Raw genomic sequence first — 24,204 nt, 5'->3', positions numbered from 1 at the left:
CCCACATTTGAATATCCCATCATCCCACCTACACGTTTTTTTTTTCTCCAGCAATGCAAATGTAAGAAAATAGTTACGGGGAGAAAGGAAAGCAAAAAAAAGCAGTGAGATAACACTAGCTGGAGGATAGTGGAAGACAAGCAGGTATAATTTAATGGACATTTATATATGAGGATAAAGGGAGTGAAAAAAGGTGATAGAAAAACGTCCAATTTCACAGCTAGGTCAATGAATTGATGTAGAGGAATGTTCATATTAGCTCCTGGCCAGATGTTCCTACTCAAGCAGAGCCTATAAAACTCACAAAAAAAACTCACAAAGCCTTGTTTGTGCTGCATTCACCCTTCATCTACCTTTCTCTCTTATCCTATTTAGTTTTTGTTCTCTCTTCCTTGAGAAGACAAGGCCCCCTTGTCACAGACAGAGGGGCAGGGCAGGGCTTGACATGGCTAAGGGGGGGGTGCAGCCGGCCCCTGGCATGATCCCCTCTGGGATAAAATAACTGCAAACCAAACCCTTATGTGAGCTGTCTACAACACTCCGGCACATTGTTGCTAAGTTTAGTAGATGTGACACTGCGGGCGGAAGAGGTTGCCTCAACAAATGCCATGATGAAAGGGAAAAAGTTGGACATGTCTGGTCTAGTGGTAACAATACCCCCTACATCAGCTAATCTAAACCTTTTTCTTCCCTTTCAATATTACCTGTGAATGGCACTCCAAACCAAAACAGATCAATACCGCTAACTTGACACACATTAGCACCATAAAGGCAACAAGACTACTGAGACTAGCCCTGTCAGAAAGCATTATGGTAGAAAGAACACTAAGAGGAAGAAACAGAAGACATTTAAGAGTGTTGGAGGGGGGGGGGGGGGGGGGAGAGGAAAGAACATGGAGATGTGTCTTCTTACCTGTTTGTTGTACTTGTTGATAGTTTGACTGCTGTATTCAGAGCAGTGGTCAGATCCAAGGGAAATGTTATCTCCAGTGCCAACAAAGGTGTTGGCAGGGGGCAGGTCCTGAACCGCCTGGTGCTTTTTTCCAGCTGTCGGTGACTGCGGGTGAAGCTGGACAGTAGGGAGGGGTGAACTTGACTTGTAGTGCCGGGCCAGATCTGGGCTCCCCGGCCCTCCGTTGACCGATCGGTAGCGGCCCATGCCAGGGCTGTCCGACAGCTTCTCGTTGACGCCATCGTAGCGCTGCCCGTTGGGTTTGGAGGCCTCTACGGTGACAATACTGCTGTAAAGTGGCTGTTTGGACTTCAGTTTTTTCTTATCTTTCTTGGGCTTCTTAGCCTTATCGTGCTGCTGTGGCGTAAAGAAGTCTTCGTGATCCTTTTTTCCAGCCTCGTAGCCATTCTTATTCTTGGGGCGGCAGTAACGGGCCATGACGACGACTAGAATAATGAGGATTACCGTCATGATGCCCGAAACTACTCCGATTACAATGCTCAGCCGCTGTTTGCTCAGATCATAGTTGGGGTCACCGGCAATGTTGGTGTTCAGAGATGTGCTTAGGCTCCGAGCCACCTGGGCCTCCACAACTGTGGAATTAGAAAGAGTCTCATTGACAAACACATGGACCAGCGTGGTGGTGCTCTGTGAAGGCTGGCCCTTGTCGTTCACCTGGACAACAAGTCTGTGGAGGCCATAGTGCTTCTGCTCCAACTTCCCCACCAGTGAAATGACACCTGTGCCCCCGTCAATCTCAAACAGCCTGAAGGGGTTTCCCCCAATGATGCTGTAGCTCAAGTCTGCGTTAACGGCGGTGTCTGTGTCAGTGGCTATGACTGTTCTGACTACTGTTCTGATGTTACTGGAGGGAGGGAGAAGGGTGTAGGAGCTGTTTAATGGGAAAGTCACTGTTGGTGCATTGTCATTTTCATCCATGATAGAGAGTGAAACTGTGGCGGTGGCAGATCTGGGAGGGTCTCCACCATCTACAGCTTTTACTCGGAATGTGTATGTCGTTTTCTGCTCTCTGTCAAAGGACAAGGTAGAGAAAATAGTCCCAGTGTCATTTTCAATAGAAAAGTTTTCCTCCTCTTCCTCAATGAAAAGACGCATCTCTGCATTTTGGCCTTTATCTGCGTCGATGACTGTGACCATGCCAACTGGGCTGTTTGGCTCAAGGTTTTCTTTGACGTAGAAGGTGAACACATCCTGCATGAACTTTGGCTCATTGTCATTCTTGTCTGCCACAAGGACGACCACTGTTGCAGAGCCCTGTAGAGTGTTTATGCCCTTATCTTTGGCTATCACTTTGAATTCGTAGCGCTCTGTTTGCTCTCTATCCAGAATGGTGTTTACTCGGATGTCTCCACTGTCTGCATCGATGGAGAAAATCCCATTTACAGATGAGTCTAGGGAATAGGCTATTTCAGCATTCTTCCCACTATCTGCGTCGATGGCTTTCACTGTTGTCACCCTCTCGCCGGGGGCATTGTTTTCCAGAAAGGACACCTCTACTACGTTCTGGCTGAAGATAGGAGGGTTGTCGTTAGTGTCGCCAACTTTGACGATAACAGAGTTATTACTTGCAAGACTGGGGCTTCCGGAGTCCACAGCCACTATGACCACATTGTATTCCTGTGTGGCCTCATAGTCCAGCGTTGCAGAAGTGTGGAGGAAATATTTCTTTTTATTCTGATCTCCCTCCATCTCACTGGCTGGTTTGAGCTGAAAGGGAACATCCCCCACCACTGTGCAGGTGACAATGCCATTTTCTCCCTGGTCGCGGTCTGACACCTGAACTAAGGCAATGGGTGTGTCCACCACCACATCCTCCGCCACGTTAGCAATGCCATCTTTTAAGAATATGCGTCCAATTTTCCTTATCTCTATAGCAGGAACGTTGTCATTCTCATCTTTGATGTTCAACACCACAGTGGCCTTGTCCATTTTCGGTGGCTGACCTCGGTCACGGGCCATTACTGTGAACCTCAGTTGGCTCACTTCTTCACGGTCAATGCGGTGCAACACACTCAGCCACCCTGTGCTCTCATCCAACCTCAGCAGCCTCCTCACTGACTCTGTGGCTGCCCCAAACACATACTCTATTTGACCATTAACCCCCACGTCTGCATCAGCCGCTTTGAGCTGCAGTATGGGGGCGCCAGGGGAGCTGTTTTCTGGTAAGTCAGCTTCATACACACTCTTCTCAAAGCGAGGGCTGTTGTCATTCACATCAGTGATCATCACCCTAAGAATGGCTTGGGAGGAGCGAGGGGGGTCTCCTCCATCCCTAACTCGCAGCGTAAGCTCATAGGAGTCTCTCTGTTCCCTATCAAGGGCCCCTTTAATGATAAGTTGAGGCTGCTTCTCTCCATCACTAGTATCAGCAACTTGCAGTTCAAAGACGCTGCTCCTGCTTGCGGCTTCTTCAAATCTCCTCTTCCCATTGAATGAATCCCCAGAAGAGCCCAAGCGCCTTGAGTTTTCCCCATTGTCCTGTATAAGCTCATATCGCTCTATTCCATTTCTCCCAAAATCTCTGTCTGTAGCTGTGGGCAGCAGATAAAGGGTTCCAATGGGTCTGTTTTCCTCCACAGACAGTGTCAGGACAGGGGAAGGGAAAGAGGGGGTGTTATCATTGATATCTAATATGATGACTTTTCCCTCAAAGAGGTCCACCCAGCTCTGGGCTGGTCCAATCACTGACACTTCAAAATCTATAAAACACTCATTTTCGTCAAATATCATTTGGCACTGCTGTAATTTGTCACGGTCTACGCGCCTCTCGTTGGTGGTGAGCTCACCTGTAATGTTGTCTATTTTGAAAAAATCGGAGCCTGATTCTAGCGTAAATGTCACCTCACCGGACCCGGCAACAATGCCCAGGTCGCCTGCCACGTTCCCTACTCTGACATCGGCAGGTCCCTCCTCAGCCAAACGGTACCGGAGCACTTGCTTGGCAGCCGGCTGATGCACAAACTGCAGGATGAGCATGCAATAGTACAAATAGTCCACTGCACCAGTAGTCCTCATTGTTCCCCCTTGAAATAGTGTCCACTTAGATGAGAAAAAATAAATGTCCAGGAAAATTAATCACTAGCGGAGAGTCCGAATATTGAAAAAAAAAATCGTTTTCATAAAGAGCAAAACCCTCTGCTGCGGGATGCGTGAGACTTCATCCTCCGGACGACTTCTTACATTGCTCCTGCTGCAGTGCAAAGCAGCAAGTGCACGTCTGCTTTTTCCTCTTCCAGCACTGAATGTTAGTTGCTCTGTCCTTTATATTAGTACAAAAAAGACAGGCAAAACTCAACAGAGAGCCTGCGTGTGCTCCAACAGATATCTGAATTGCATGCGCGTAAAAGCAAAAAATGTTATAGTCCGATCATCATTTCACCAGAAAGTCCATACGCCGCCGTTTTACTCACAGTCTGTCGTTCAATCTGCTTTTTTTTTGGGTGAGGCTGCAATATTCCGATATGTCCACATATGTCAGAGGATCATTTAAATGCCCGCGCAGTTTCCAAACTCGTCTCACGGCGAGTGTTGGAGACCTGTCAACTCTCCGATCTGGAGGATTATGAATATGAAATTACTTGTCCGATTGCTGCTCTCTTCCTCCAAGTCACTTCCAGCCAGACAGCAGGCAGTACAGTTCTCTCTTCTTTTTTTGGAACTCCACAATGCAAAGATTGCACTCAGAAGAAAAATCTAAAGGATTAAAACAGTGTATATCCGTCGCTGTTTGTCTTTTAAAGGATGAATTCCTCAGTGTGTTCTAGCCTGTTCCCTCACCTGCAGACGCGCCGCATGTGTTGGCAGCCCCTATCTGCAGCACTGTGAGAGGGATTCACAAATGATATTGCAGTCTCTCTCTCCCTCTGCCTCAACCTATCTCTCTCTCTTTCACTCTCCACCTCCCTCGGATTGCTTCTCCCCCCAGAAGTGCGCACATAAGCAGGGTCGGACTTGGTCTTGATCGCCGGGTCCAGACACCGGCAGACAATATTTGACAGAAATTGGACATAGAGAGGACATGCCTAAATAATAATAATAAATGGTCGTTTTACGGTATTTCCTCGGACCGTGGCACGGCACTTTGTGAGCACAGTTTCGCTGTATATGTGGGCAATATGGGAAGATATACAAGCATACAAGCAAACATACAAGTTATAAGAATGTATAGCATGTTTAACGACCATGAGTAGTGGGGAAGTGTGTGCTTCTGCCAAGAGAGATTTATTGCGTGACAAGAAATGCAACTTTTACGCACTGGTACAAGTTTTTATTTTCATGATTTTATACGATTTAGCTCCAAATCCCTGCACACACAGACGCTGCGGGACATGCGAGACGGGACGGGGCAGTGTGTGTGTGTGTGTGTGTGTGTGGTGTGTGTGTGTGTGTGTGTGTGTGTGTGTGTGTGTGTGTGTGTGTGTGTGTGTGTGTGTGTGTGTGTGTGTGTGTGTGTGTGTGTGTGTGTGTGTGTGTGTGTGTGTGTGTGTGTGTGTGTGTGTGTGTGTGTGTGTGTGCGTGTGTGTGTGTGTGTGTGTGGCCTAGCATTACTATACTTGTGGACCTAAATCTGTGTACACAGTCACGTGTGGGGACTCGCCTCCCTTATGGGGACCAATTGGAGGTCCCCATGAGGGGAATCATTAATTGTAGGGTAAAGACTTGGTTAGGATTAGGGTAAGGGTACGGTTAAGGGTTAGGGCTAGGCATGTGTTGGTTATGGTTAGGATAAGTCTCCAGGAAATGCATGTAAGTCAATGTAATGTCCCCTGAAGTGATGTATACATGGTGTGTGTGTGTGTGTGTGTGTGTGTGTGTGTGTGTGTGTGTGTGTGTGTGTGCGCGCGTGCGTGTGTGTGTGTGTGTGCTGTGTGTGTGTGTGTGTGTGTGTGTGTGTGTGCGTGTGTGTGTGTGTGTGTGTGTGTGTGTGTGTGTGCGTGTGTGTGTGCGCGCGCACTGCTGTGGTTTCCCTGTGGTTTAGTAATATTAATGCGTGTGGTCGCCAGTGGCTGTGCTCCCCGGCTCAGCGTGCTCCGTGTCTCTCACCCTCATGCTGCTCAGTCCACTCCAGGAAAGTGAGACAGTGGATATTAATTAATTTGCGTAAAGAGGAATAAAGTCAGTAAATCCCCTCCCGCGTTAGCACTAATGACGATCTTTCTCGGCCACTGCGCAACTCCATGTGTAAGATTAGTGTGCGCGGTGTGTGTCCTACTTCAGCTGCATTGTAATACTTGTCTTGGGTACAATGTTGAGCGAACACTCATGTGACGCTGCCGGTCACTCTGGCCACATTTCGGGCTGAATTTGTTTATGTATCCACAGCACGTATACGCATTTGCTGCTTATAAAAGGAAGGAACTTGTGCTTTAATCCGTGTCGGTGAGGGTCTCCTATAACTTGGATTTGGGGATGCTCTCCTCTTTTATTATAGAGGCAGTGCGTCGCTGTGTGATGTTATACAGTGGAGGAGTGAGTGGAGGAGTGAGGGGCTGAGTGGGAGAAAGGGGGAGGGAGTCGGTCTCAGCAGCTGCAGCTCTCTCAGACGGCTGTCTGAATTCCAGCAGTGGCTTTTTCCTTGCTTACTAGCGCCCTCTATCGTCACATTATAACAAAACCCCTCAAAAGGCTATAAAAGAAATCCTCTAAAATCATTTGTGCTGTACTTGTATTGTGGAAGTGTTTGCGTCTTTTAGTTGATTAGTTTTGCTCTTTAAAGAAAAGCAAAGGAACATAGCCAACACAATAATGGGTTAGTAGAACCAAGGTTGCATATGAAAGGGATCCTTTTTTTATCAGAGTATGTGAGTGTAGTGAGGCAGTTGTTGTGAGAAATGTAGAATATAATATAAACACACATAAACATAGTGGTCTATATATAGTTGTCTAACATCCCTCAGAATTATAAATATGAGTATTATGTGTGATGTTATTTGATTCAACCAACCTTATAATGGAATAACGTGGAAATAATCCATTAAAAACAGCAAGTGTAAAGAGCTAGTACAATATAACACTTTCCCACAATAACATACTTGAAAGCATTTTTTATATATGTTTAAACCCATTATCAACAGAAATGTGCTCAACTATGACTCTAATTGTCCATGCTATCAAAACAATTATTTAACACAGTGACATTTATGGTCTTCCTCTTTAGAGAATTTAAGTCGACCCTCAAGGCACTTCAAAACATCTAAAGTCTCACATTCAAAACATGATTCTTTTCTTGACAGCCTGGAATGCAACAGCCAGCATGTATTCAAAGAATCACAGGAAATACAAACTCTGTGTCCCAAGGCCTTTGGAATAGCCACATACAGTGTGGAGCTGAGCTTAGGGTATTCTGAAAAGGTGTTTACTATCAGAACCACGAAGATGAAGGGCACAAAATCATCACCGGTAATGATTGTCATAGTTGTGTGTGGCATTGATCTTGCTCTTGAGTGGATGAGTGCACCCAAATGATGCTAGGGAAAGCACTCAACATTGTTACAAAATAACCTCATCTGTAAAAAAAGAGGTTTTTGGAGAACGAGATGTTCAAAAACACTGACTCATACACCCACGCAATGACCGATAGCATGGAATTAAAACAATCCTGACAAGAGATGATACATTATTCACTTTTTGTATTGCCCTAAAATGTAATTTGTTTATATCTTCTCATAGACAGTCTATCAATCCTTATTTAGTTAATATTTCCGGTTCTCCAGTCTTTCAGCAATGCATCATACATTCTCTACAATTATCACACACTCTCCAACGGTGAAAACTGTTGCAATTCAATGTTTTTAGTAAGTGCATTTTCTCATACAAAAACAGTATTCATAGACTAATAGACTGATTTGATATTAATTATGCACGTGTTGTTACACTATTTTAATTATGTCGGATACTGTTTATGAAGTGATCCTATTACTATTGTAACTCTTTAATATTCACCTTACTTATTATAGCATCGATTAGTAAATTGTAAACTTAATCTCATTGTATTTGTACAATGACATTAAATACATGTTGTTCTAAATAAGCACATTTCAAAGCAGAGGGTCTGACTCTCCTGTGGATATAGATGTAACGTAAGGGTGAACGAGACGTTAAGAAAAAGATGGATTATGAAGTGAGAATTCTTCACACCTAAGAAGGAGACTTTGACAACATCATATGTATTATTCACACATACAAGGAGAATACAGTTGTTTTCCTTAAAGCTTCAAAACAATGAGTAATGGCAGTTAAATGTGGCCTGGGGAGTTTTATTGTGAACAAAATAAAGGTGTTTACTATCCAAGAGTAGCGTGAAATCTGACACAACAACAAAACGTGGGCCCATTCATAAAAACATTGCTGTATAGGCAGTTAGAGGTTAAACACTCCATTGGATACCTTTGATAACGTGCATATCTTACTCACCTGTCAATAAGACTGCATTTAGTTGATGAACTTTGTTAAAAAAGGCAAAACACTTTATATTTTCTTCGAAGTAACCACCATCTGAGTCACATTTACAAAAGAGACACATTTCTGAATACAGTTCCTTGTAATGCGTCATTCTAGGTGTAACTGTGGTGAGCAGTGTTGGGGCCAACGAATCGGTAACTAAGAACGTTACTAGTTACCTATTCCCATTCAGTAACGCCGTTATAGTTACTGTGATTTAAATGGGTGCGTTACTGCGTTACATTATGTGATCCAACTGAACCGAATCTCCCTGCGGATGGAATTTACAGGCGAATACATTGATGTCCTCTCACAGTACCATGGAAAAGTGAAAGTGACCAGAGAGGAGTGATGATTGGTTAACAGGGTAACATTTCAGGGTAAGCCAATCAGAGTTGGGCGGGTCTTGCCTTATGGGGAAAATACACAGACACACAAACACTTGCTAACACACACACACACACACACACACACACACACACACACACACACACACACACACACACACACACACACACACACACACACACACACACACACACACACACACACACACACACACACACACACACACACACACACACACACACACTATGGCAGATGCAAGTATCAGCGAGAGCAGCAGCGCATGTACAACTTGGAGATATAACCACTATTTTCAATTTGTGGGGATAAAGGACGCAAAAAATATTACGGTCAAATGTAAACTGTGTGCAGGACAGAAAACATTGTCCACATCGAATAACAGCAATGCCAATCTCCTGAAGCACCTAACTACGTAGCTACATGTGGGGAGTTGTCTTTTCTCTTACGGTGCCATAGAACAACACAAAAACTTGTATTGTTATTATTTTTAAAGTAAAGTAAAGTAACTTGTTACTAGTTACTTTTATAATTTAGTAACGAATAAAGTAACTAATTACTTTTTTGAGAGCAGTAACTATAACTATTACTAGTTACTTTTTAAAAGTAACTTGCCCAACACTGGTGGTGAGCAATCTACCTCCTATAGCTTGGCCACCATCATTACGACATCAGGAGCTTTGAACTGCAGGGGTAGCCAAGTGGATTAATATAGGGGATGGTGATTAGTGATAGTAATATTAGCGTAACTTGATTGGTTTGTTCCAACCAGGACGTAGTTGCCTCTTTAGACAAATATATGAATGGTTAAGAGACAAGAGGATACATAGCTTTGTTCTTCTTCTTTGTACGATGCTGCTCTTGAAATGTGAATGCAGGTGATGTGGCCACCATTGAGCTTTCTTACATGTCTTGTGTCGCTTTGAAAAAAAATCACATCCAACTGTGTGATTGCAAAGGGTTTCTTTGAGACAGGAAATTCCCGCTAATTGGCATTCAGCTTTGATGGCGGTTCCGCAATGTTGGAATTTTCCATCAGGTATTTTTGATCTCTTTTTCTGAGGGGGTTTCAGATCAGACGACGAACATTGAGTTTGACAGTGAAATACCACGTTCAAGAAGTTCCACAATAAAAATAGATGTTTTGCATATTGTCTAGAAGCAAACAAGAAATTATCCATTCATAAAAGCCGAACATGATACTCATCCTTTATTAACTACTTCATAAATCCAGAGGGGAAATTAAAATGTGTATGTACATTATATTATACAGATAGGCCTGAAATACACACATGCACAAATACGACCTATGCACGTGCATTAGTAGAGGTGTCAGAGTGAAGAGGCTGCCAATGGTTTAACGCCATGGAGCAGCTGATATAACACAAGATGAGGTTGATTTCCATAGAAATCTCATCTGAAAAGAAAGGCAGCGAAGACTTTCCAATGAAGCAAAACGAGAATCCGTCTTGTTTGATGTGTTTACAGCTTTGAAAGTGTGAAAGTTAGTTTCTGGAAATGTGCGAAAAGTATAACTGTAATATCACATCCATGGGAAGCCGTCAATCTCAATCCATTCTTTTTTCTCCATCCTTAATTTAGTTTTTATTTTCAGCACAAAAGTTTGGAAAGAAACTTTTGTATGTGCGTGAATTGTCGTCTAATGCTGGATAAGTCTGTCATTCAATCCCTTAAAGGGGCCCAATTAAGATCATCTTCAGGTTCATATTTGTATGTTGTGCCTGTTTACATGCCTACAGTAAATGTCCAAAAAAATCTTAATTTTTCTCACACTATCTGTGCTTCACTACCTCTTTTCACCCTCTGTCTGAAACCAGGGCCCAGTGTGCTCTGATTGGTTAGCTGGCCGGCTCTGTTGTGATTTGTCAAACGCTTAGATATGTCCCACCCCTTTGCCTATCATGTACAATGTGTTGGAACGCTAACCAATAGATGCACACGTGTTACAAAGTGATGTCAGTATGTTATGGAAGTAAACAAAGGAGTCCAATGGAGGCGTTTGAAGCAGGGTGATAACAAAGTAGATTTTGCTAAATGGATATATTGGCGTGGGTGTTTTCAATGTTGCTAAGGTATGTGAAACTAGGGGCGTATTCAGTCAATTAAATATAACATTGCACTAGTAAGGCTTCATTTAAAAAGAAAAAGAAGATCAAGAAAAAGTAACACGTGTGTCTTTATAGAACATAGCAATATATTGTTAATTTCCATTAACACCAATTCAGGGCTTTGTCGAGTTCATCTGCAAGTATTTTCTAATTGGACTGTAATTAAAACTTCACCCTCGCAGCTATTTGCAGGTGAAGCTATTCCAGTGTTCATGAACACGGCCTGAAGGCGGAAAGATGTGTTTATAAACGCTTTGGACAAATCCTCTTGGTGAACTACAGTCTCCTTTATCAGAGCTGTGAATGCAAAGCAACCACACACACTCTTATCAACATTCTGCCAACAACTCCCGATGCAGGAGGAATCAGCCTAACCCTTAACATAGCACTGATGTACGTGCATGTCTTTATCTTCCTTCCTCCGTAGCCATCTTTACATGTGTTGGTGCAATCATTGATTCACACTTCCGATGCATATGTGTAGGTCTTTCTGTGTGTATGTGTCAGTCACTGTCCATAGTTGAGCTTGTATGTAGCCCATCGCTGTGTATTCTCTGACTGCAAGCCCGCAGGAGAGATATATAACCATCCGTCAACAATGTGTAAAAAGTCAGCCATTGGCGGCCAGCCAAGGCCACTCTCAGGCGACTCTTTGTAGTGCTGCCCTCGCTGTAATATGTCACGGCATTCCTCCACTTTGAACGGTAAGAGAGAAAACATCAACAAGGAGTGACTCAACAGCGCAGAGAAGAAGCGTCCAGTGCTGTGGAGTAGCTCGGCAAGCCCTTTTCTCTCCAACTCCCTCTGGCGAATTGCTATTTTGGGACTCCCGACGCCTTGTTCTGCCTTCTCCCCCCCCATGGGCTTTGCAAGTACTGTTGAAGAGATCACAATACACAATAGAATTGGTTCACAAAGTTTCAATACCGCCCAGATCATTCAGGTAGTCACAGGGGGTAAAATGGATACTGCCATGCTTTGAATTTGAAAAGGAAGTAGTGTGTCTTGTTCTCGTTCAGTTGAGAAAAGTGAAATCCAGTGGGATTATTGCCGAGTTCATGAGTCATATTGACCTTGATTTTACGCCATGAGTGATATGGATAGTCGCTTAGCACTGAAGCATGTCTTATTACAAAAGAAAACTGGGCCCTGCAGCTGTGGAATTCCCTACCTGAAGAACTCCAAATATAAAGAATGGTATTTTCTAGAAGAAGACTTTTTGTTGGTCTAGTTTCTCCCTCTGCTTTACCTGTAGAGTCAGCATTATTCTTGTGGAACGTGAGGCCCTTGCATATTAATTGGTAAGTTTAATTTCTTAAGGACACATTGACACGTGGCCAAGTAGTGATGGAGCAATCAACTCTCTTATTGGGTATTCAAATACATATATAATATACCATATAAACAACAACTTGACATCAACCAAACAGTATACATGTCCTATTGTTACCCGGCATCCCTAAAGGGACACCTGTTTGAATAGTAGCTAGAAGCACTGTAGTTAACTTTGTATCACATGGTTGGAAACAGTTGCGCTTAACGGTGTAACATGTGTTTAAAGTGTAACATTTATGAACAAAAACAACTAGGTCAGGGCCCGAAAAAAGACCACAATTAGGGTTGTAAGTACGTGTGTTACATAAGCTCTATGGATGTGACATTGCGTGACATTACGTCAGTCAAAATACAGACTTGTGGTTTTACAGGGAACATGAATTCCATTGGGGAGTTACTGTAAATAGTGTCTTCCTCCAAAGGGGGAATAAGACAATAAGATAGAGAAACACTTCTGTAGAGACCTGTTCTGGTACGTACTTGTCGAGACTTACTATTTAGTATTTCCAAAACAGTTGAGAGCCAGTTTGGATTTGTTTTGCATTATTAAACACTTTATACAATTACATTGATCTAGTACATTTTGTAGTTTTATTCCTAATAGTGTGTACTGCTTATTTCTTTAAAGTCTTAAAAAAAACAACCTTATATTTAACTTTGTTTCATTGTTCTAATGGAGAGGTTTCAAAAGAACCGAGCACTTACAAATACTGACTCGTATCCCTCCCATCAGTACAAAGGGCATATACATTGTAGGCATTAGTCACCCCCCACCCAGCTACTCTGTCACAACTTAATCACTGACTCCAGTGACACAAGAGACACACAGCTTTTCAAAAGCCCCTCCGACATCAAAAGGGACCCTCTCAAAGCATCCATTCAGAGGCCCCTTTTTTCAACAGGACGAGGGTCGCTGTGTCTGGGTTATTTTGGAGCAAATGTGGTCTGAGGCGACTTGTATTGTGATAATTCCAGTGTCAACACTCCGATCCTCAATGAGCCGGGCTCTTGTCGCGGAGAGAGAGCCTTGAAAGTCTGACACTTAAAAGGGAAGTTTGGCACAATAACCCTGCTAATTCCCCCCCCCCCCCCCCCCCCCAACAAAAGAACCCAGCCTGAGCATGCAACACTGGCCACATTATGAGGATCTGTTGAGGGTATAATAAGGATGAATTACCCCTCCCTTCCTGACCTAAAAATCGCAGAGCATACTAAATCTTGCCCCGGTGTCAATGGCTGCCAGTTATATGAATACATTACAGCGAAAATAGCTACTCTGTTTTGTGACACTCATTTTGTGATAGTCACAATGTGTCCCTCTATCTCAACTTCAGCAGACGCGTGGAAAACATTACGAGTGGAGGGCAGTCATTTCCCATGCATAGTTACTTGTTGACTGCTATGATAATATGCATGTGTGAGTGTCCCTGTCTGCTGCTGTGTGTATCTGTTTACGAACACAGTGTTTGTGGGCACTGTCCCACTGTTTCGGCAGGAAAATAAGAAGACACCTGCTCAGGTGATTCGGAGCTGGCTGTCAAAAACAGGAAGAAAGTGAGGTTGTAGGAAGTAAAAAAAAACAGGCAGCCCCGAGATATATCTATTCTGTCTCCCAGCTTCCCTCAAGCTGCCGGTAGGAGACTTCAAAATGGCTTCACTCCCCACCATAGAGTGGGCTCTGCCCTGTCAAAATGTCTTTGGATGGAAAATACCAACTGAAAAGTTTCCTCCCTTTTCCTCCCTTTTCTCCCGTTCTCTTTTTTTCTCTCGTTTTTCCCCTAACCCCTTCTGTCCATCCTTCATCGCACACAGAAAAGGGCATCTCATACTTTTCAGTGAAGCTCTCATTGAATGCAGCCTTTGCTCTGAGAAAAAATATTCTCTTCCTCGCTGGAGCCCCGCCAGAGCTCTCAGTGAGGTATCTGCCAGTCAGTCAGAACTCCATTCTTCACTAAAACATGACGTCTATCTCCTGGGTGCTCTCTGTAGAGCAATGCAGGTCTTTGTCAGAGGCCATTATGATCTGCGGATACGACAGAATCGCAAATAAAACTCAAGTGAATAAAATAAATCAGTTGTGGTTCATTAACGGGGAGATTTGAATGTTTAAGATTGATTGATTAAAAAAAAATACTTTATGGTGAACATTTTTGGATAAACAATACCATGATCAGCATAACTGTTATCGTTACAGATTTGTTTTTCTTATCTGCTTTTGTACATTTCTCAGCTCAGAGAAAGCAATTTCACGTTATTTCGGACAAATTCCAAATACTTTGACACATTCTTACAAATGATAATGTGGAAATATATGCTCTGTGTCATTTTGTATTAAATGTATTATACTTATTCCCTATTGAATAGTCCTTCCCCTTAAATATCTACGAATACAAGCATAACTTATGCACTTTTATTTGTTTGAACTGATGGATTTCTCTCCGGCGAATCTGGAGTTGTGTGAATGTTTGAAACATTAGATCAACCAATGATCAACCAGTTTTCTAAAATAGCTTCATGAAGGTTCAGAAGTTGCATCTTATGAAGCTTCAATTGGCAGGCGTATAAAGACAGAGCACACACAGTGTTACGAGTCCTGACAAAGGAAGAACTACAAAGAAATGAACAGTAAAACAAGTGAATCCTGTCAAATCTCTGGCAATAAATCTCCCACATACAGTAGTGCATATCTTTGTACCGTTTAATTCAATTATGCCATTGGGAAAAGTGCAGCCTTAATGTTAGCCATATTCTATATTAAGTAGGCCACTATTGTCACGATTGGTTCCGATGAGTTGTCTGATTGTCTTTAGATTGTATGTTGGTTGTATACCTTCATTCATTGGATGGATGGATGGAAACAAAGCTAAGAAATATACATTACGTCATACTATCAACACTTCATACCAATGTACAATATTATCAACAATTATTTGCCTTCCAAGGGTTAACCAGGGGATTTAAGAATGTGTGTGATCAGTGTAGTGTCGTGAAAAACATGAACAGAATAATGTTTCCCTACAATACCATTAAAAATGTCATTATACGTGTTGCACATTTGTCACTTAAGAAGCCAATCATCATTCGTTTTGATGGTATGGACACTTGAGAAATCTATCTGCTGAAATTTGGTCCCCAAGGCATCTTACATTAACGGTTAATCTAATACTTCCCCTTTGACCATGTCTAAAAAGCCCATTCTGCTTGTACTTTTCCCATTATTTCAGGTGGCTTCATCACCTGTGGCCAGAAGGAACCACAAATGGCCATTTTTATTTGATAATTGGTTATCTTGACATTTCAAATCGGCTCCATAATTTGTTCATCTCTATTGTGAGTGGCTCGTTAATTAGAGTGTGTCTGTGCTTAGCTCACCATTTCCGAAAAGGATTTGAGGTCATTGTCGAATTACACGGTTGGCATTCTTTGGACACATTCATTAAAAATGGCAGTTTTCGCCCCTACCACCCTCACATGGGAACTTTCGGAAAATCTGATAATCCTAACCCTCGGGGACGAAACACAGAGAGAATATTAATGCAGAAAAACCTGACCGATTCGAGCGGTATTTATTTGGATATCTGCATATATGGATCTGCGGCTGTGAGATATAGTCTTCAGGACGGAGGGTGATATGTGCCCTGACAGTGGTGAGAACCATGTTCGCAGAGTTAACTCCGAGGGGGACAGAGTAAATGTCCTTGTGAAAGTCTTCAGATGAGTGATGCTTCAGACTAAGCCTTCAATCTCAGCACAATGCCCATCTCAGTCATAATTCATTCTGCATCCTCAGAAATGGAAAATATTGATTTTCAATGAATAACACCGCAAACCAGCATGCAGCCTAAGATTGCAGGTGGAGTAAAAAAATACTATGCCCTCTCCACCTCAAAGAAATACATCCCGTGCTTCCACTCTGGGCTTGATAGAGCATACACCCTAAGTGCTTATTGTCATTACAGCTAATTAGCAGATAAGTCCTTGTTGCGTTCAAGAGGCTCAGATAATAAATTGCTGCAGTGTTCATATTTGCTGTTGTTATTGTTGGTGTTTTTTTGCCGGAGACACAGCTGTCAACAACAAAGTGGGGAGATCTGGGCGAGAAATTAAATTCTGGAAAGGTTGAATATTTATTTGGCATTTATATTCTGAGTGTCTGCTCTGGTTAACACCTTGTTTGTGCTGGCTCAAACAGAAAGAATGGCAACATGTGCTTTTGAAGTCAGCTAATTTTAGTGTAATGATTTACCTCTCTATATTCCCACTCATATATATATATAATTGGATTTCTATAGATCACAGGTATGGTTAAGATGTGTCTGCACCATTATACCCTCCTTTTAAACCCCTGTACCTTACAGTAAGGCTCACATTGGCATATATTCAGCTCTGAGGGTATAATCCATTATGTAGCTGTATCAATGACAGTGATTTGCCAGGATTAATGTGATCATCAGGATTGATCAATAAATAATCTTAGATTAATGTTTCATTCCAAAGCTGCCTCTTCAATCCCCCATTTCAATCGCAATATTATCAACTTTTCCGACTTTATATTAATCTCAACCCTTCACACCTAGCTCCTGTTTACCAACACGCAGAAAACAGCACTTGGTTCACATCAGAAAGAGACTCCCACTGTTGCCATCTTTGGAAAATAGCAACAGGAATGTTTTAAGGGATAAAAGGCTCCGGCTTTACTGATGTGATTAGAATTAAAATTATAATCCCCTCCATGATCTCTTTTGTTTCAAAGCATGCAGAGATGACAGACGGATTAAAGGACGTTGTTAATTTTGTAGATCTGTGTGCATCAATTACAGACAGGCCTACTATTATACCGTTTAGTATTAATAGATTCAGAAGAGAATGTATTCTGCAGACAAAGCTGCTCTCTTCACTGTTAGGCAGACAGAATTTAAAAATCTGATCTGTGTGCACTTGTGGAAATTGGCATCTATGTCATTCTTGCTTGAAGCTGGGGACTGCAGTTTGATTCAATGAGCTGGATTTTAATCAATTAATTAAAAGTGTAAGTTGGGAAAACATCTTATGTAAGGAGTCATTATTTTGTATAAAAGTTTGTTAGTCTTGCGAATAAAAAAGTCTTGCATGTCGAGACTCTTCTGTTTCAAAACATCAATCTCTAAAACGTTGCCACCTACGCTATAGCGCCATACGTACATAAACTTGTTTTCCCTTGACTTAAATGTCAATTGGCCAACCCCAAAATAGTTAGTCTAGAAGTTTTTTTAACAACTCCAATTCTCCATACCCACACTTGTATTTAACCCATGTAGAACAACAACAAACAAGACACTGAGTTTTATCAAGCAGAGCCCTCACCGTTTAGCACCTAGCTTAGCATCAGTCATTCCCCACAGCTGCAGTGCATACGCTGCTAGTGACTGACTAAATGTGTAAATAAAACAAATGAATCATGTTACTTTAATGCTTTACTTTATGTGTTATTGAGTAGTATGTAGTTCATTTTCTTCCCTTGTTTTTTTAGAGTAAAGCTTTGTTTTTTAGTTTAGATCTGATCTCTTATTTTGTCTTTCAGGATTACAGTGGATTCCTGTTCTAGTTAGATAGGCAAAAGCACAAACATGAGTAAATTGATTTTACTAACACTTAAAGTTAATAATGGTGCATTTGCAATGAATCTCTCACATAAATTGTTATCAAAACATTGCATGATTAAATTATAGCAATGTACAAAAAATACATCATGAATTGTGATACTCAGCAAGGTGCTTTTTGATTCTTCTTTTACTGTAAATATGTAAAAGTGTATCAGAATAGGAAATGATGATAGATATACATATGTCAGACACAACTTGTATTGTGTGATCACCTGTAGAGATGTGGGCAATACATTCTTGAAGTACATCAGCCATGTTTGTAATTGGTTTATCCTAACCCACATATATGGTGTTTATATAGTGGTCAAAAATAGGCTAAAATGGTGCAGAGGACGAGGCGTTTGTCAAACTGTTTGCACATAAAGGATTGACTGCTGGGGAGCACAAGGCAATGCCCTCTTAAATGACTTTGCGACGTGTTTTATTTTTCCATCCTTGGGCCAGGCAGTGTCTCACTTTATACCAACTAAAATCACTCAACTCGCCCCTGGTTACCACATTCCACCCCTAGCCCTCACACGCTCTCTTATCTGTCCCCTCTCCCCCTGGCCTTTGCTACACCCCTGTAGCCTCCACCAGTTCCCCAGGAGTGCAATCTTCTGTCCACTGGTATTGATCAGGCACACAAGGTTTTGATTAGCACACTTGGCTGGATAACGGGGGCTTCACTGCATGATTGTTCTCCGCCATTCCACTGTCTTGTTCCTCTATTGGCCGGGGAGTACTTCACTTCATTGGAGTCAGTGATTGGATGCACCCCGGACCCCCTCCTCTCCCACCATATGTGGTAAAAGATCCAAGAGTCTGATGCTTTCTACACTTGACTGAGTGTTTTTGTGTTGGTTTTGTCACATGGAGGCAAGTTAAATGCAGGCAGCAATGCGCAACCGAGAGGCGGAATAGACCTAATGTCTAGGGGCGAAAAAAAACAAATAGTGGTAGCTTATGGCAGAAAAATGAAGCTGAGACCTCCACGGGAAATAAAGAATCTAACAGGCGATTCGGTAAAAAGAACCCAAACAAAAGAACAGGCATGAGGGGGTCGATAGGGATGTTTAATCAAGAGGGACGTCCAAGCTTTCTCTCATTTGCGAGAGGAAGAAGGAGACAAGGGCAAGCTGTTAGACGGAGAGGCATTTTGACATTGCGGCCTAAGAGTTAGTCACCCATTGGCCTATTCACTGGTCAGCCAATTAGGTCTTGGCTATTAAGGTTTAATACCTACAGTTAAGGCTACCATTGTGTGCCAGCTCATGCTATTTCAGGCTTTCACTCACTTTGGAAGCTTTCATTAAATCCAGATGAATGTGAGGATATTCACATGGAAGCTTGAGTTAAAAGCTTCCTTTACATTCAGACCCCCTCCTACCCGCATTTCCCCATATCCATATTCAAAGACACAACCCTTCAAACACTTGTAAGAGCAAAGAAAGTTGATTTTCTCGTTTGACTCTGACTGTTTTTCATTTGACTTTTCAGATGTCTGGGCTGCAGTCATTCTTCCTTCACAGGGTCAGGATGCTCTCACCGCTTCAAACTTTTACAAACTCTTGCTCCCTTCACTCAGGATCTTCATGTGATTCACTGACTTTCTCCCTCAAAAGTTAGAAGAGTGTGTTCCCAGTTTCACTTCAGAGGTTTCAACAAACATTTCACGGTCATCTGACTTGATGTTTCCGCTCCTTGTTCCGCACTGAGTCATTGTAAACAGTGCCCCTATTGAGAGTGAAACTTATCAAACAAATAGGCTTGGGACGGGCACTGGCACATTCCTTCAGTCGTGTTCATTAGTTGCACGCTCGCTGTGATGCATGCTGGGGGATGTTGGCTGGGCTTGGCCGACCACTCAAGCATTAAGCGCGCCAACAGATGTAGCGTAGCCTTGCCAAACAGAGGGGATCTGACTCGCTCAAACTTGGCCAGGAGTCTGGGGAGTTGTTCATGGAATCGGAAGAAGAGACAAGGACGAGGAATGAGAGAGAAGGGTCTGCAGAGAGAGAGAAAAAGGAGAGGGAGATAAAGAGAGACAAACAGAGAGGGTGGGGGTGGAAGACGAGTTGTTCCCCAGAGGCATCACTCGTTGTGTCTCACTCCACTGGTCCTTCTAATGTGTGACGCTCAGGAGATTGACAGACTGTGTAAAACTCAGCCCACAAGAGAAAACAACAACAGCACAAGTCAGAAACATGAAAAAGACTGTGTGGTGAGAAGAGACTGTGGTTGGGAGTTGGATGGACAGCAGCACTGGTTGATGTCATCTTTACATTTTCTGGGGAGGATAACGGGGAACGTGAATTATTATTTTTTCTCCAACTTGTGCTTTACACTCGCCTAGCAATACGAGTTAGAATCGGGAGTTGCAGAAAATGAAGTGCGGAAATGTAAGTGTACCCATGAGGAAAGGCTGCTGTTAAAGAGCCTTGCATAAAATTGGATAAAGTAACAGAAAAACTTTATTCAATGTCCTCTACCATATACCACCCAAGTATATGTAACGGGTCAGTTCACCTAAATTACAAAAAATATATGTTTCCAGTTTTTCCATGTTGCAAATAGAAAAGGAAAGCATTCTAGCTAAAACTGGCCTTTTGTTTATGTGCACTATCACTGTTAAATGAGCCATCCATGAAAATAAATATGTAACATAGTAATATAGATCGGTTGGGTTTTGCTTCCACAGGTGTTGAGCAGTTTTATGCCTTTTTCATTAGAGATTGGACAGTAATTGATGAAGTGCTTTAAATGTGCAGTCTTACAGTCAATGGCAACCAGTGAGTAACTCCACCTTTTGCAAAAACAAGTCAAATTGCATAGAAGAAAACCAGAAAACATTTTCAGGTTGAAAATAGACCTTTGCTTTTGGGCTTGGTTAGCTTGTAATTGACAAGCTGCTACCATGGCATTGTGGTTGCACCTTGCTTATCAAGCTAACTAGTTAGCGTAACCACTGTCTTGTTCACTGCGTGGAGGAGATGCTTTACTGAATGTGTTTTCAAACTGTGGTTTGAAATTGGATGCATCTGGGACGTCTTCTACACAGTGGATGAGACACTTTGAGAGGTGAATGGAATATGGTTGGTGGCACTCTTTCTTCCATAACAAACAAGCCACAGACAAGCCCACTGTAATTAGCTTTTTCCAAAAACGGTCTTAATTGTGGAGAAATAGTCCGTATTAATATTAATGGAGTGTCCTGTGGATTATCTAGCATAGCTGTGATTTTATTTCATGTTGTCTCAAGTGTAATGTTGTAATGGTTCCATCAGAACTAATGAAAATCCTTCCACTTCCACTATTTGCATGAATAAATACCACTAAATGGTAAATTAATGAATATAATCATATATAATTTAGTTGAACTGACCCTTTGAGACATTATTTATTAACCATCATGATTAGGTGAACTCGGCTTGATTCCCAAACACCATAGTAATTTGGAAAATGGTGTGTCACACTCACACAGAACGGTTTCCTCGTCTATCTCACTATCTTGTTCGCAAAAACCGTGAAGACAGAGTAATCAGGATAAGCCCATTTTATGGGCCTATACTTTTTCCTATCTCCCCATTGGCACACCTCACATGATAAACCTACATATCAAGCAATGTGACGCTCCCACCTTAAATTGAAAAATACCATAGCCCTCAATAATCCAACTTTCGCACATCCACTCCATCATGTCCTTGACACGTGAACATATAATTGACTGACAAAAGAGGAGCGTTTCATTCACATGTATCTCTCATCTTGACCTTCAGCAATGATGGAGTGAAAGCAGCCAAATGAAGATAAATGGCAGGCACAGACAACTCCATGACCCAGTGCTCCTCCGCCTGACTAGCAGGTATAATACGGCCATGGGCTAATCCTTATTTAGGAACCATCACCACCACCATCATCACACACACTCTCAGAGCTATTAATCAAGGTTGTTCGGAGCCGAGACTTGTACACATACTGTGTTGTGTACTCATCATTAGCATACAAAACATGCATTTTCACACGCACAACTGGATATGCAACAGAATAACAATGGGTAAATAAAAATATATTTATGCGTTCCAACATTTATTGTTTCTCGGGTTGGGTTTTTGTTTACTGAAAAACAGTTCGCTTCGCATAAGGGTGAGTTCAAAGTACCAAAAAGATCATACTTGTTTTTATTTAGCATTTTGTGTTGTTATTTTATAATTTATATAACTCACAGAATTATGACAACCATACAATATATGTACAAATGCATTCATATTTCTCTGTTTTACATTCAGATGCATGCTGGACCTTTCGCAATATAATCTCTATGAATTTGACTTGACTTCAAAAGGTTTAAATATTGATGTGGGCAAAGCCTGTGCAAAAACGTTGTAGTCTTTTTTTGAAAAATCCTGTACTTTATATAATTTTGAAGTGTCATAGTATTGACCCTAATATCTTCAGTTAGTTCATATGTTTGCTTATTGATTCCTAAGATTGAGCAAGGGTATTATTAAATCAATAATTTACAACTAATTATTAGGAAATAAAAGTCCCTGGAATACATCTGCATTTCAAACTGGGCCCATTGTGGTTCTTGAACTTGAGTGTGTCATAGCCAGCAGCTGCCAGTGTGCGTGTGTATTTGGGTGTGTATGCATGTGTTGGTTGCCATATTTGTGTGAGTGTGTATCTGGGATATAGCCGACACCACGATGGCTGCCATATGGGAGAAATAACTCTATTAGAACATAAACAGTCTGCTAAATTCACACACACACACACACACACACACACACACACACACACACACACACACACACACACACACACACACACACACACACACACACACACACACACACACACACACACACACACAACGAGGAAGAGCTTCAAGTGCACTAATAAACTGGTAGCCCATTAACAATGGCAATTCAAGTTTGAGTGTATGGGAAAGTGTGATCACTGACCAAAGCAGTGACACATGTTCAATAGTATAAAACCATACACCATTATATAAGAAACTATAACAGATACTTTATAGGGGCACTTCTCCCATATTACAAAATTATATATGTTTCCTGATACATGCTACCTGACCACGTATAGTTTTGTTTTACTCTATCTCAAGGTTTTGAAATGTAACTCTGTCATCTAGCAGCCTTAGCCCTAATACAATGGAGGTAAATGGCAGTTCAATAGTGATTTGGTTGGATTGCTCATAAATTGGGCGAACATTGGGGAATACAGCTTGGATATACTGTTACCATCCAAACGTCCTTCATTCTGAAACTTTTTTAGTATGTAGCAAGAAACATGCATTTCCATTGCAGTGACACTGGATTAGATTTTTATTTTCCGATTTCTTTCATATTGGTATTTTTGTATTTCTCCTTGTTATCAACGCACTTCACTCTGTCCACCAACTGTCCATTAAAAAACTGTTTGGTGCTATATATGTGGACTATTTTGAGTTACAAACAATTGAAGTTACTTGCCAGGTTTGTCAAATGCCATTTTAATTATTTGAGGAGCTCAAAAGACATTCCATTCACCTCAAGGGTGCAGACATTCAACAAAAGATGGAAGATCATTTGAGATTTGATTGAATTAACCCTTACATTATTCATGTGTTATTCAACTTTCATGGCATTTCACATGAAACCGTGTGAAAGCATAACCTGAACTCATGCTAAGCGTCAGTTATAAATACCAAAAAACAGATTGATCTGTGTCAAGTTGGTCACAATCTTCGAATATGTGTCTAAATCTTTAAAGCCTGATTCTGTGGCATTTTAATGTCTCATCGGCACTCACTGACAGTCATCTCACATGTGACACCCCTGCTCATGTGAACGTACTGTACATGTGACACATCTTCCATCAGGAATCAGCAGCACGTTCCGATGTGTCAACGCCGCCTCTAAGTCACCTGTGTGTGTGTGTGTGTGTGTGTGTGTGTGTGTGTGTGTGTGTGTGTGTGTGTGTGTGTGTGTGTGTGTGTGTGTGTGTGTGTGTGTGTGTGTGTGTGTGTGTGTGTGTGTGTGTGTGTGTGTGTGTGTTGTGTCTGACCACTCATGACACCCACACGCTGAAAGTGACACATGAGCACAATTTCAACCGCGTGTCACCCATAACTTGACTTTTCCGTGTCATGTGACATGTTCTGACAAGGGCTGTTTTCAAGCTGGCGGGCAAAACAAAGCCTGCGTTGTTTCGTCTGCGCAACAAGAGTGCTGGAATTGAGTATTCTCTATTAGCTCACTGTATTTGTTGATAGATGATAGCACTGCATCATCGCTAAATGCGTGCTCGTCTGAGGAGTTAAGCCTGCCTGAACACTGGA

At 42.0% G+C, this 24,204-nt stretch overlaps 1 protein-coding gene across 6 annotated transcripts in view; it reads right to left on the bottom strand.

The window, feature by feature from the left end:
- Positions 1-4,818, bottom strand: part of pcdh7b (protocadherin 7b) — a 102,799-nt gene extending 97,981 nt beyond the window's left edge. For 3 of the 6 annotated variants that reach the window (XM_034226276.1, XM_034226277.1, XM_034226280.1), the window contains exon 1: positions 914-4,818. In XM_034226276.1, coding sequence (XP_034082167.1) covers positions 914-3,988 — 3,075 coding nt within the window. In that variant the 5' untranslated portion in view covers positions 3,989-4,818. The remainder of the gene's footprint in view (positions 1-913) is intronic. The other 3 variants (XM_034226275.1, XM_034226278.1, XM_034226279.1) reach the window with 1 other exon arrangement.
- Positions 4,819-24,204: the final 19,386 nt, after the last annotated feature.

The sequence above is a fragment of the Gymnodraco acuticeps genome, unplaced genomic scaffold, assembly GCF_902827175.1.
Source record: "Gymnodraco acuticeps unplaced genomic scaffold, fGymAcu1.1, whole genome shotgun sequence".
In the NCBI taxonomy this organism is placed as follows: Eukaryota; Metazoa; Chordata; class Actinopteri; order Perciformes; family Bathydraconidae; genus Gymnodraco; species Gymnodraco acuticeps.
This window is presented reverse-complemented; position numbering and strand designations above follow the sequence as displayed.